At 42.7% G+C, this 12,455-nt stretch overlaps 1 protein-coding gene across 1 annotated transcript; it reads right to left on the reverse strand.

The window, feature by feature from the left end:
* Positions 1-169: 169 nt before the first annotated feature.
* Positions 170-9,798, reverse strand: tx (Helix-loop-helix protein delilah taxi). Its single transcript, XM_001359110.4, has 2 exons — positions 8,718-9,798; positions 170-1,847 (listed from the first exon to the last, which is right to left on the reverse strand). Exon 2 carries the CDS (start codon positions 1,845-1,847, stop codon positions 600-602), a length of 1,248 nt encoding a protein of 415 aa, XP_001359147.1. The 5' UTR covers positions 8,718-9,798; the 3' UTR covers positions 170-599.
* Between the last annotated feature and the right edge of the window lie 2,657 nt (positions 9,799-12,455).

A 12,455-nucleotide genomic window follows, 5' to 3' on the forward strand; every position in this document is an offset into this window, starting at 1 on the left:
AACAACAACATACACAGTGTTGTGTTGAGAGCACAGCAAGATCTTGGATCATAATCTCATGTGTAGTCTCTCTGAAATTACCTGCAACTTTAACGGTTTCGATCTTATATAGTTATTATATAGATATATCTAGGAAAAATCCAATCCAATCATAATAAAAGGCAATTGATTTCGTTGAGCTTTTGTCATGGGACAACACTTGGTGCTTTATTTACATACACGATAACGAGAAATGCTTCACAAAGAGAGAAATGCTTCTTGGTTCATTAAATTTAGTGGTCGAACGATCGGTGTGGTATGGTATGGTATGGTATGGTATGGTATGGTGCGGTCATGTATAGATAGATGTGTGGGCCTGTCTGTTCGCCCTATCTATAGGGCATACAATATGTGCAGATCTTTCTATCTAGCTGTTCTTGTTGTGTTTAACTTAAGGCTGCTTTTCTATGACACAATGAATTCCGCGCCGCATGATCGCATGGCTAAATGGCTAACAGTGAAATCACTTTAACAACTAGGTTTAGGCTTAAAACGAGAGTGTAACAGGAGCCCCACCGAGTGACAGTACGAGGCGGCACTTAACACGGATCCGGGCCGCGTCACGTGAGAAACATGTCGGAGAAGTCGCCGGGCAACAAATCCCCGAAGGGATAGCAGCCGTCCAGCGTGGCCAGGGAACTGATGCAGGCCGACGGCTGTTGGTCGCTGGCAAAGTCGAATGAGTCCGTGGAGCGATCTGCATCCAGCAGACGTAGGCTGAGCTCCACATCCGGCTTATCCAGGCAGCCGGGCATGGGCATGTCACCACGACACGGAAGAATGGACTCTCCGTTGGTTAGAAGACTCTCATAGCTGGGACTCAGACAGTGCAGGGACTCACCATCAGACTCCAGGAGCAGGGTGTCCAGGTCGCTGAGTCCCTGCAGACCCATTAGGTTCCCATCGGGCTCCAGTCCGGGACTGCTGTTACTGCGGTGACTGCTGCTGCGGTGGCTGATGTTGGAGGCGGAGGACGAGAGTGAGGCGTAGGCAGAGCTGGGCGAGCAGGCAGCGCCGGCACTGGATCCCGGCGAGCCTATCGACGAGGCGGCATAGCAGGACTCCCCCGAACTGCCGGAAGCACACATCGGAGTCGTTGTCATCGTCTGTGTGGGCGTGGGATGTTTTTCCTTGGCCTGCTTCTGTGTCTGGCGTTTGCTGGCGGCCGTGGACTTTTTGCTGCCAGCAGATCCCGCCTTGGACTTGGCTGGTTTCTTAGCCGCTGGTACTGGCATCTCCACTTCCAGCTCTGGCTCGGAATCCACGGTGACCAGGGCCTCACGATTGGCGCTCTCTTCCAGACACTCACCAATGAACTCGCTCTCGTAGCTGGGATCCTCGATGGCGTCGCTCAACATCTTTATATACTTCATGGCCAGGCGCAGGGTGGTGATCTTGGTCAGCTTCTCACTGGCATTAGCCGCAACCTCCCCGGTTATGGCCTGCGGTACGCTGTGCCGCAGCGTCTCGAAAGCCGTGTTGATCTCCCGCATCCGTGTCCGCTCGCGAGCATTGGCCGTCTTCCGGCGGTACTTGCTCAGGGGCGGTGCTTTCGTCTTGGCCTTGTTGGTGGAGGAGTTCTTCTTTGGCCTGCTCGCTGCTGGTTCAAGGCTCTCCAGCTCGAGGTCGAGGTCCGGCAGCTCCTGCTCCGCTTCATCGGACGCACATCGCTTCTGTCGCTTCTGGCGCAGGGAATACTTCTCACCACGGGCACTGGCCGCCTTCCGCTTGCGGGAATCCTTTTTCGCGGGACTGCTGTCCATGTTTAGGTCGGCGTAGTTATGCAGCTCGTACGTGTTCGACTTCATCTGAAAAGTGGAAATGAAGAGAACAGACGTTAGTTCAGAGTTTGGCTCAACCCATTCCATCCCCCAGCGGCAATCAGCCAGGGCAATTAACAATTTTGTTTTAAATTGTCTCCCCAAAGAAGCCAAAAAAAGAACAGACCAAAGAAGAGCATAGAAGATAGAGCTTGGGCATGGGCATGGGCATATGTGGGTCTCGGAGATGGATGTGCCCAATGGAGCGTAACGAAATTCGTGGCGGAACCCACCACCCGCGGTAACTTCCGTAAACGGCTCTCAAAAATTGGCTTCAATGAACTGAAGTCGATTCTTGTGACTTTTGAGTAGTGTGTGCTTCCGCCGTAAAACATAAAACCCACTGAAGCCGAAAAAACGCATCTAGACAAAAAACCCATAAATACAATTTATTTCTTCTGCCTCCACTTTTGAGAATTCGAATCTCGCAATGGAACACACAAAAATCAAACTAAAATTGATCTCATTGATCATCGTATTGCGCAATTAATGGGGCCGCTGTTCTTTAACCAAGTACTCCGCAATATGATGACATCCAAAATGAAAGACCAGATTCAATAGAATGTTGTTTAGGCAGGTTTGCTCCATCAGGATTATCTTGGGGACTATCTAGCTTTAAGATTAGCGGTATATAAGCACATTTTACTGAAACTTTCCACCAAAAAATCTAAAAAACAAAAAAAAAAATATAAGAGCAGTTGTAAGTGGATTGTTTCCATAGAAACGACACAAAATACACGACTGAGGGGCGCTGCTGCATGACGCGGTCGCATACATGCAGGAATGTTAAATGTTAGACTAGTACTAGTTACGATAGAGGTATGCTTAATCGTTTAGGAATAGGAAATTAGTTAGATGTAAATATAGAGAGGGAATGGTGAAGGGAATTATAATCCGACCATAAGACTCTAAACGGTTCCTGCAAGGAGTAATTTGATCTACGAAGTGGAAGGGATAACGGTATACAATTTTTTGAGAGTATATATATTTGTGGTGTTAGAAACGGATGTATTAGCTGTTCAAAGACTGATTATGATGACGCTTAAAAACTTCATGGATACCCAGAGATTATATTTCTCCCCCAGGGGATAGTATATTTCCCCCCAGGGGATAATGTATTTCCCCCCAGGGGATAATGTATTTCCCCCCAGGGGGTATACTATTCCCCCGATTCATGTCATGAGTATCATCCCGAAATTGGTATACACCCCATGGCCAAGGGCAGCTGGGGTTTCCCTCTATGTACTCTATTACAATGTTGACGAACGTTTTGAGAAAGTTTTCAGTGTGTCTGTGTGTGTGGTAGGGAAAAAGTTCAGTTTATGGTTTCCCTTTGTTTCTTTGCGGTAGGTCAACTATACCAAAAATATTTTCCAGCGCTTTTCACTCACTTTTCCTCTAGGAGAGTCTCTAGGGAATGTATACGCGAGTTGTTTGTGGTTTCTGTGGTGGCTGCAATGGAGAGGATACATGAGGGGAAATGCAACAAGACAAAACAGTAACAGTTAATGAATGCATTTTAATGCAAGAATTAAGTTACATGAGAATGTAACACGAAGCCAACACAACGTCATCACAACAGTCACAACACGAACAGTAACAACAACATTTCCACCTCCCATACAGAATGATTGAAATGTTTTCTGCACCGATGCTAACGCCCTTGCATTGTGCCTTGGCCTCATAACATCGCAAACGGCCCCCGGGTCTCGCATGCAGAGGTGTAAACCTGAGCAGATATACAGATTGATTGCAGTCTAAGTTGATCTAAGGAGAGCAGGCGATCGCAGTCACTCTACGACTCCACGTTGTTGGTCTGTCTATCTGTCTGTCAGGCTTCACTTAAATGGTCAATTTAGTGCAGATTGTCCAAAATTGGCTATAGACGATTCTTGTTGCTTGTAGGCCCGGCCCGGCCCGTACAGGCCTGGCCTGGCCTGGTTGACACTTGCTGCATAGCTGTGACCATTCAAAGATGTTGGTCTTGGCTTGGCCTAAACAAGTTATGGGGCGTTTTTGCTTTGCGCGCTCTCGCTGTTGCACTTTTCTTCATTCACCGTTAACGTGTGTGCCTCACAGTGCCTCACAGTGCCTCACATCCAGCGTTGCACAGCGAAATGTTGCTCTGGGGGGGAGTTATGTCAATAGTTTTCCAATGTACAATACTTAGCCATTCAGACTACATTTCCCTGCCCCACAAAACGTTGCAACGTTTCAACACGTGAAAAGCTTTTCACTTTGTTTACGTGTCGGGGATTTTCTGCTGGGGTTTCGCCTCTGATTTGAGTTTATAATTAATTTTCGCCACGCGATCCTTAGGAATGGAAATGCTTAAAGACCCTAAGGAAAAGAAGCATCAAAGTAGAGAACTGCATATGCACACCTGCGGTATGCTCTACGCTTAGCATACAATATATTGTTAAATATATTTATTTGATGGTTTTCCATGATAGAATCTATTTATTCGAACCCACAGAAACTAGTACAACGGGCGGGCCACATAAGCCACACTCTTTAAATGGAAATCTCAAACGATCAATGATGGCGGTCATCGATAGCCCTCTACTAAAAATATTAATGATCATTGGATGGAAATAAATTAAACCAGAGATTTACAATCAGAATGTTTCTGTATTTTTTGAGTGCTTTCCAAAATGCAACATTTAATGAATGATATTTGGGCTCTCAGTTATAGTAATTTCTTTATTATAGATGAAGAAGTAGTTGTAGTTTTTAACACTTATGGAACAAAATTTTTTGTTTATTTTTGGCAACAAATTAGTTTAAAATGTACGAATATTAAATAAGTGATGTTTATTAGAAGTGTTTTTTATTAACATATTTTTTTAACAAGAAAGGGGTTTCCCAATGATTTGGTTTGGTCCAAGCTAATATAATTATCCTTCTTATTATTATTAAAGTTGTGTATTTTACGAAATATTCAGTTCTCTTTTATGTACTTTTTGTGCTTTTTTATTTTGCTATAATAAAAGTTTTCCAACTTATTTAATGCACACATTCGGTACTCGGAATGTTTGGTAATTCTTTTGGACAAGCACTTCCTGGCATAATCAAATGTACCCTGCCCCACTCCGGCCAGATAGAGTAGCGCCAAAAGTTTGCGACATGCAACAAACAAGCTGCAATTAAGTGCACAACACAGAAAAATGCGCACCTTCTTCAGCGTGGGGCGGCGGCAGGCAACGTAGCCCTGGCACCGCCTTCTCTCAACTCATTTCCATTCCAGGCAATGGAAAACGACGTGAAAATTACCGAGTTCCGTGTGCTCAAAGGGCAGGGCAATCGCAGAGAGCGGTCTGTTGGCCGGACAGCAGGCAACAAATTGCATGCGATTAAGAGTATTCGCGGCTAATAAACGTTTGTTCAACAAACAGCAACAAGCGGCTCTACTGATTCGTGGAGCATGGCCCAGGATCCGGGATATAGGATGTTCCGGACGGAAGGAGTGCAGGAAATGAATGCAGGAGGGGGGGAATGGGCATAGAAGTAGGCTTGCCTTTCTCTCTGTTTTCTCTTGATTGGAAAATTTGTTGCGCATTTTTCGATAACGGTAGAGGGGGTGGGGCGGTGAGGACGGGGAGGAGGTATGTGGCGTCGGCTTCTGCTTAAGTTTTCAATTACACGCCCGGCACAATGCACCAATTGAAATGCACAGACAACAAACATAGAACAGTTCCTCTTCCCATGACTCTCTGCCACATCGCCCATGCCCCACGCTCCATTCTGCATTCTCCCCCCTCCCTCTCTCTTCCTTTCTCTCTCTTATCGTTTACATTGCCACATACCAACAACGAGGTAGACAAAAGGCGAGCCGTGCGCGCGGCGAGGCGTGAAGGGGTTGCGTCTAGGGCGCAGGGGGATTCGGGGGAGAAGACGATGCAATGTAGGAGCCGTGGGTGGAGCGGTCTGTTTCACATGCTGTTGTGTTGGTTGTTGTTGTTAATACCCTGTCAGGGGGTATTATGATGAGGCATCACGTATATCTACTCGATAAATGAAGGCTCGAATTCGATAGAGAAATTTTGGGTAAATTTATTGAATGCCGTTGATTAAGTGAACAGACATCATTCTTTACCCTTGTGATTGCGAACTGTGCTGGTTGTAGAACTGTGGTATAAATCGAAATGGTCTTAAGCCCCTAAAAAGATAATACTTCTAAGATTCCTAAGATGACGACCCTGAAAATAGCCCAAGAATTGAACAGAGTGTTGGAAAAGCCTGTAGTTTCGCTGTTTAAATTATAGCTACCATGGGTATTTTCGATCTGAAAGGGTATCAAAAGTTTGGGGCCTCTTGTGTGTTAGTTTTCATTATTTTTTTTTTTGGTAGTTGGATGAGCAGCGGGAGAGCTGGGAAGGCCTAGTCAGAGTGCACTTGAAACTACCAGCAAATGGATCTCTCCTCTTTCCTACTACCCGCGTCGCGCCGCTCCGCTCCGCCCCACCCTGTCTGCCCTTCACTTTTTGGTTCGGTTGCAGTCGCTGCATTTTTAGGTGTAGCCATTAAATTTAGAACTTTTTCTGCACGCTTGTCTGCTCTCCCCAGGGGGCGAGGGGGAGCGAGTAATGAAGGGAGTGCTGCACGGGCTGGGGCGGAGTGGCGTGGCGTGGCGTGGCGTGATACGGGGCAGTCGGGTGCGGTTAAATGGAAAATGAAGCGTCTGCTGCTTGAGCCAGTAAAAACTGAACCACACGAGCGAATGATAGCCCGAGGGAAGGCCAAGAAGTTCTTATGTCTCTGATAAGAGCCTGGGGTAAAGGACGGTATCTGCCTTGGGATGTATTTTAAGAGCCTTGGAAACCAGAAAAAGGATTTCCAGACTATTAAATCAATGAAATGGGATCGCATAGAACATGTTCGACCAATGAACATCTTCTTCACGATAGTTTTTAGAGTGTCTTATTACCTTGCTTCACTTTTGATCAATTCTTCCCATTACAATACCAAATACTCGTAAATGTATACCAATTAGTCAATCAGCAGTTATTCCTGCTGAGTGTTCAATTATTTCCCACTCACATACAATTCGGAAACCAATCGATCGCCCCTCGAGAATGATCTGGCCATTGTAGAATCTCTGACTCAGATTGTCCCTGTATCTGTCCGTGTCTATGGCATGAAGCATGGGTATTTTTTTTCGTCTATATCTTTTGTTGTTGTTGTTTTGTGGCACAGCTCTAAAATTAGTTTTTATTGTATGCAACTTGAATTTTCTTTCTCTATTTTGTGCCTTCTATTTTTTTCCTTTTCGATTTGTGATTCTTAATTTGCTTTTTGTGGAAAAGCGTCAAAATCTTTCATTTGCTTTTGGCCATGCTGTTGTTGCAGCTGGTTGATGTTGTTTGTGTTCTTTTTGTTGTTGTTGCCTGTTGTCTCGTGCTGTTGCCAGTTGCACGTTGCCGCCCCTCCCCCCCGGTGTTGCTCTCGGGGTCCGTCTTTGTCTCGTGTGTCTGCTACCGTTGGCAGCTATTATTTTTAGCCGGCCTGTGGCAAGTTCTTATACTTTTTTCCGTTTTCTCTTTTTTGCATCTTTTATTTTCTTTTATTTTGTTTGATTTTTGTTTTATTTCTATTTGGTTTGTATTTTCTTTTTTTATGCTGTTGATTTGTTGCCATTGGCTTGGCTGTTTGGCTCAAATGAATTTGTTTGATTTTCCATTTACGTTGAGTTTGTTTATTAAAATTGGCACACACTGCGTATGTGTGATGTATGATGTTCGTGTGCCTTACAGTCTCTGATTGTCCCTTCCTCTCTCTCTCTCTCTATATATCTGTGTGCTTTTCTGAGGGTTTTGTGTTACCCAGCGGCTTTTGATTTGCTTGGGTCTTTGACAGGTCTTTCGTTTCTGGCATTTGCCTTTGGCTAATTTTTTGTGTGTTTTTGTACTGGTGCTATTATTGTTTTTCTAGTCTTTAAAAGAGGGGCAGGGGCTGGGGGACACACTGTTGTTCCCACTTTGACTGAGATTTGGGTCAGGGGAACACAAAATTATCTGACTCAAAATTTTATGGACAGGGCGGGAAAAAATAAAATAATAAAATGGCCTATAACGGATTTGGAATGATTCATTTAATAGAATTTGATGTACATTTTTGGTGGGCTTAAAGAAAATAAACCCATCAAAGATTGATTATTTGATTCATTAATAATACATTTAATATTTAAGTACTTTGATTTAGATATGAGGAATGTCTACAGGAAAAAAGATTCCACTTCAATGGTTGTCTAGAGTTACATACAGAAGATAAACGTTTTAATGAGTATGCCAAATATTATTTTATGGCACATTGATTAAATATGTTTAAATTAATATTTGCTTAACATTTTATTTATATCTTCCGGCTTGTATCGGGTTACATTTAGGGAGTCTCTAAATGGTTGGTGTATCTCTTCAGCCTTCGTTGATTGAACATTCACAACTTTGTTTACACATTAATTTAAATTCCCATTCCGTATTTCACGCTCACCCCAAAACAGAGATCCAACAAAGCTGGAACCTTTCAAATCAGTTGACAACTTGCTGTCGTCACAGACCCCCTCTGCCCCCAACACCTAAGTCCTCTCTCTCTCTCCACCAACCACCAGATGTCTTCCATTTCAACACCTTGGACAAGTAAATGTTTCAGTCTCCAAAAAGTTCTTTTCTGTCCCAAGCCCAACGCCACCCCTCTCTCTCTCTGATGATAGGCCAAAGGAATGCTTTTTGTCTATTTTTATTGGGGCAACAACAAGAGATGAAGGAATTTTTGATGAGTATTCCAATATTGCTATCTACCGTATAGCGTATAGGTATATACACATATAATATGTTTGATCTATGGAGATGGTATATTTACCTTTTTGATTTCATAAATCCAACAATGTCTCTGCTGCCGTGTGTGGTTGTTGTTTAATTTGAATTTCGATGATGCTTTCGGGGTGGTGGCTCCACTCTGATTAAGATTTGTCGATGATTTTATTTTAATTTTCGGTTCATTAAAGCGCGTTCCAGAAGTATGCGAAATTAAGATTGCGACGGCGCGTCCGTTAATTAGTCACCAAAAACCGAACTTATTGTGATCTTTTTGCTATTTTAATTTGTTTTGAATTAAAATTGTTAGCTCATGCATAAATTTGGCATTTTTAACACAACAAAAAATTTGCTTTTATTCAAGATTTATTTTTTTGATCATTTCCTCGAAGTTTGGACCGAAACTCGTTTTTTAGTATTTTTTGTATTAAATTAACTTTTAGTCAAATTTGTTTGTGCGCGAGATTCAATTATTGATAAGAACTTTTTGTTTGTTTTTTTTTTGGTTTTTTTTTGTTATTTTGAGTACGATTTTTCATGCAGGAAAAGCCTCGAAGAATCGTTTTTCCAAAACGTGCGAGCCGCGTGTGTCGGCAGCGGTACTGGCTCTGTTGTGTGTGTGTGTGTGTGTGTGTTTGCGTGTGCGTGAGGCCGGCTGCTAAAAATATCTATGAGTACGCTCCGCGCTGTGTATCTTTAGAGCAGCATCTGTAGTTGTATCTGTATCTGTATCCAATAACTCGACAAAAATACACGGCCAACGGCTCGTCGTCGCTTGGAGAAAATGCTGCTCGTCGCTGCCTGCGTCCGCTTGCTGCGCTTGTCCGCTGTGCACTGAGCAGACAGGCGAGATCTGAGATCTGAGACCACAGATCGTTGATCGTCAATGTCGTCCACCATGCAGTATGCTATGTGATGTGTGTGGGGATACCACACTTGGCTCTGACTCCGTTAGCCAAGCCAGCGCGAGACCTATTCTGACGGGGCGGCCCACACAATCGCTGGACGAGCGCTGGATGGATGGGTGGACGCTGGATGGGGGCTGGGTTCGAGCCGGCGGCGGCACTTGTCTGGAGCGCTGAGCGTGCGGTGCGCTATTGGAACGATCAATGAATGAAATGCCGCATTAAAAGGCAGGCCAGAGGAGCGCACGTATCTGGCGGATACACCGATACACAGATACACTCGTACAGATTTGGGGGAGGGGGCGGGTCGCCTCGCTGAGCGACCAATAAACCGAGAAACCCACTGGCGCTCCGCACACACAACACAACGCCAACACAAAACGTCATTGAAAGCCGCCACAGAGAAGCAAAGAGAAACCAGTTCTCTCGCGGGAGAGAACGGCGACTGTGTCTCTCCCCAAAATGTGTGGGTGCCTTTTGCGTTGGCCGGATCAGGTCTCAGTGGGTCTCGCTTGGTCTTCTCCATCTCTCTCTAGTCCCTGCCTCTGGTACACTCTTGAGTGGTTTCCCATTCAAATTTTCGATTTCGTTTCGAGTCGAGTCGAGTCAATTTTGGCTCTGTCTGTCGGCTCTCCTGAGATTTGTTCCGAACGAGCATGATCTAATATCGCCAGGCAGTTATTTATTTAAATTTATTGCTAATTTTTTATGCTGCTGCTGCTGCAGCAGCGTTTGACATTCATTTGTACAAGTCAAACAGTGTCGGAGCAGAGCTCACTTGAGAATACTTAAAAATGTTTGTTCATCTTTCATTGAGATCGGTATCGGCTTTGCATTCGCTTGATTGGAGGAAACTCCATTTCCAGAGCTGAACTTTTGAGTGCAGAGGCTACAAAAGATATTCATGATGGATATTTATCTAGATTATATTCGAATTGGAAACGAATTATGATGCATGGAGAATCAAAGTTCAAGGAAATTACTCTATTTGGGTGTTAATCTATAAGGCTGTGGGATGATATGGTGCTAAAGCTAAATATAGCTATTTGTTTAAACGATATGTTTTAACACAGAAGTAGTCTTCTTTCTTTTTTAAGGTATGTTCTAGTAAATGAAATCAAATGACATCATTTTAGCATTTCTTTAAACTATTTTCCGCTTTTTAGATAATTCAGATTAATTAAAATTTTTATATTTATTTTTGGTGCCTTGAGAAAGATTATATCATATTTGTGTAGTCCATAATATACGGCCAAGAATATAGTTGCCGCGGTCTTCTTATTTTATTAGCTGTAAATGGTAAGAAATGGTAATTTAATCTTCAATTCAATGTAAATTGAAAAAAAAAAATGCTAGAACTTGTATTCCATTCAATAAACTAAGGAATGGGTCACCTATCAGTAGATCACTGAATTAACTAATTTGCTAATCGAATTATCTCTTAACTCAAGTTCAAAATTAGCTTTACCATTTTTACCCTACACAGTCCTTAAGTTCTTTTCTAAATTATGAAATAATTTGCTTAAATTTGTTTTAAAGAGATCTGTATATATTTCCTTATCACATATATCTCAGAATATATTCGTGGAATAGACCTTCGGGTTATCTTTATCCATCAGTTAGACAATAAAATATGTTAAGATTGCTATACGAACGAGAACTATTCTACAAACATGAGGTAGGTACTAGAAATCAAAATATTTGTTTACGTGACATGGAAAATGCCTTGAGGATGACCAAAGACTTACAATATTTGCATAAAAAGAGATAATGAAAATTCCTTACAACTGATATGGTATATAAAAAAGATTTATTTATTACTATTTCATCATTTATACATGATTCACACTTTGTACTACATTTGATTAATATTATTCAGATTTTTTGTAATTTATTCTAATTCGTTTCGATCAATTTCCGTCCGTCCCGCTATCGTCCCTCTTTGGGTGTGTGGGCCTCTCCGGTTATTCTCGCTTCGTTTCGTTTCGATTTGCTTCTAATTTCAAATCGCTAAGCCGATTTCAAAGTCACACTTGATCTGTTGGCACTTGATTTTTTCATTTTTTTTTTTTTGTTATGAAACAATTGTGTGTTTATAGTCATTTATTTCTGTGAGGTTTTTATGCATATTGTTGCTTCACAAATAATTATAATTAACTGACAACAGGCAAATAATTGCAAAAATTGCAAAATGGCTTTGCTCCTGCGGGCGAAACGAGTTGATTTCTCTGTGGATATGACGACATATTTCTGTTCGGCTTAAAGCTCGGTTTTTGAGCTTGCTCCGATATACTCATATGAGTGCTGCTGTAGATAGATTGCTTCCAGTCATAGACCGATCGACTGAAAGACTGAGAGACTGACTGACTGCCTGACGATTAATTTATCTTTTGGCTTCTGTCCCGTAGGTCGATTGTCTGCGAGTTCGTCATCGTTTGTCGTGTTTTGTTCTTGAGCAAATAAATCATGATGACAACAGTTAAATTTGATTATAATTTTTCTCTCGAACAGCATACATTTTTCATGGCACAAGGTCGCCAGAGACACAAGTCGGACACGGGCATGGGCACGGACGCGGACGCGGACGGACAAAGAGAGTGGAAAAGTAACGCATGCAACATTAATTTGATTTGCGTGCGAAGTGGCGCGGTCCCAAAAGATCTAAAAATTGTATATTATATATACATATACATATCTCTTTAACTGGATAATATATATATTTAGATGTTAGTACGTACAAATTGGCCAATAGTGTTGTGTTTGTTTCGCTGACAGCTTAATCTGCAGCCCCATGACGACTCCCAAGACAAGAACATGAATAAGCGAGCCATAATTAAAAAAACAAACGTCACATTTGAATTTTTGCTTTATGATCAAGC

The sequence above is a fragment of the Drosophila pseudoobscura genome, chromosome 2, assembly GCF_009870125.1.
Source record: "Drosophila pseudoobscura strain MV-25-SWS-2005 chromosome 2, UCI_Dpse_MV25, whole genome shotgun sequence".
In the NCBI taxonomy this organism is placed as follows: domain Eukaryota; kingdom Metazoa; phylum Arthropoda; class Insecta; order Diptera; family Drosophilidae; genus Drosophila; species Drosophila pseudoobscura.

What these genes read in the sequence shown, in the direction of transcription:
- tx (XM_001359110.4), bottom strand. Translation starts at nt 1,847, where the DNA reads ATGAAGTCGAACACGTACGAGCTGCATAACTACGCCGACCTAAACATG.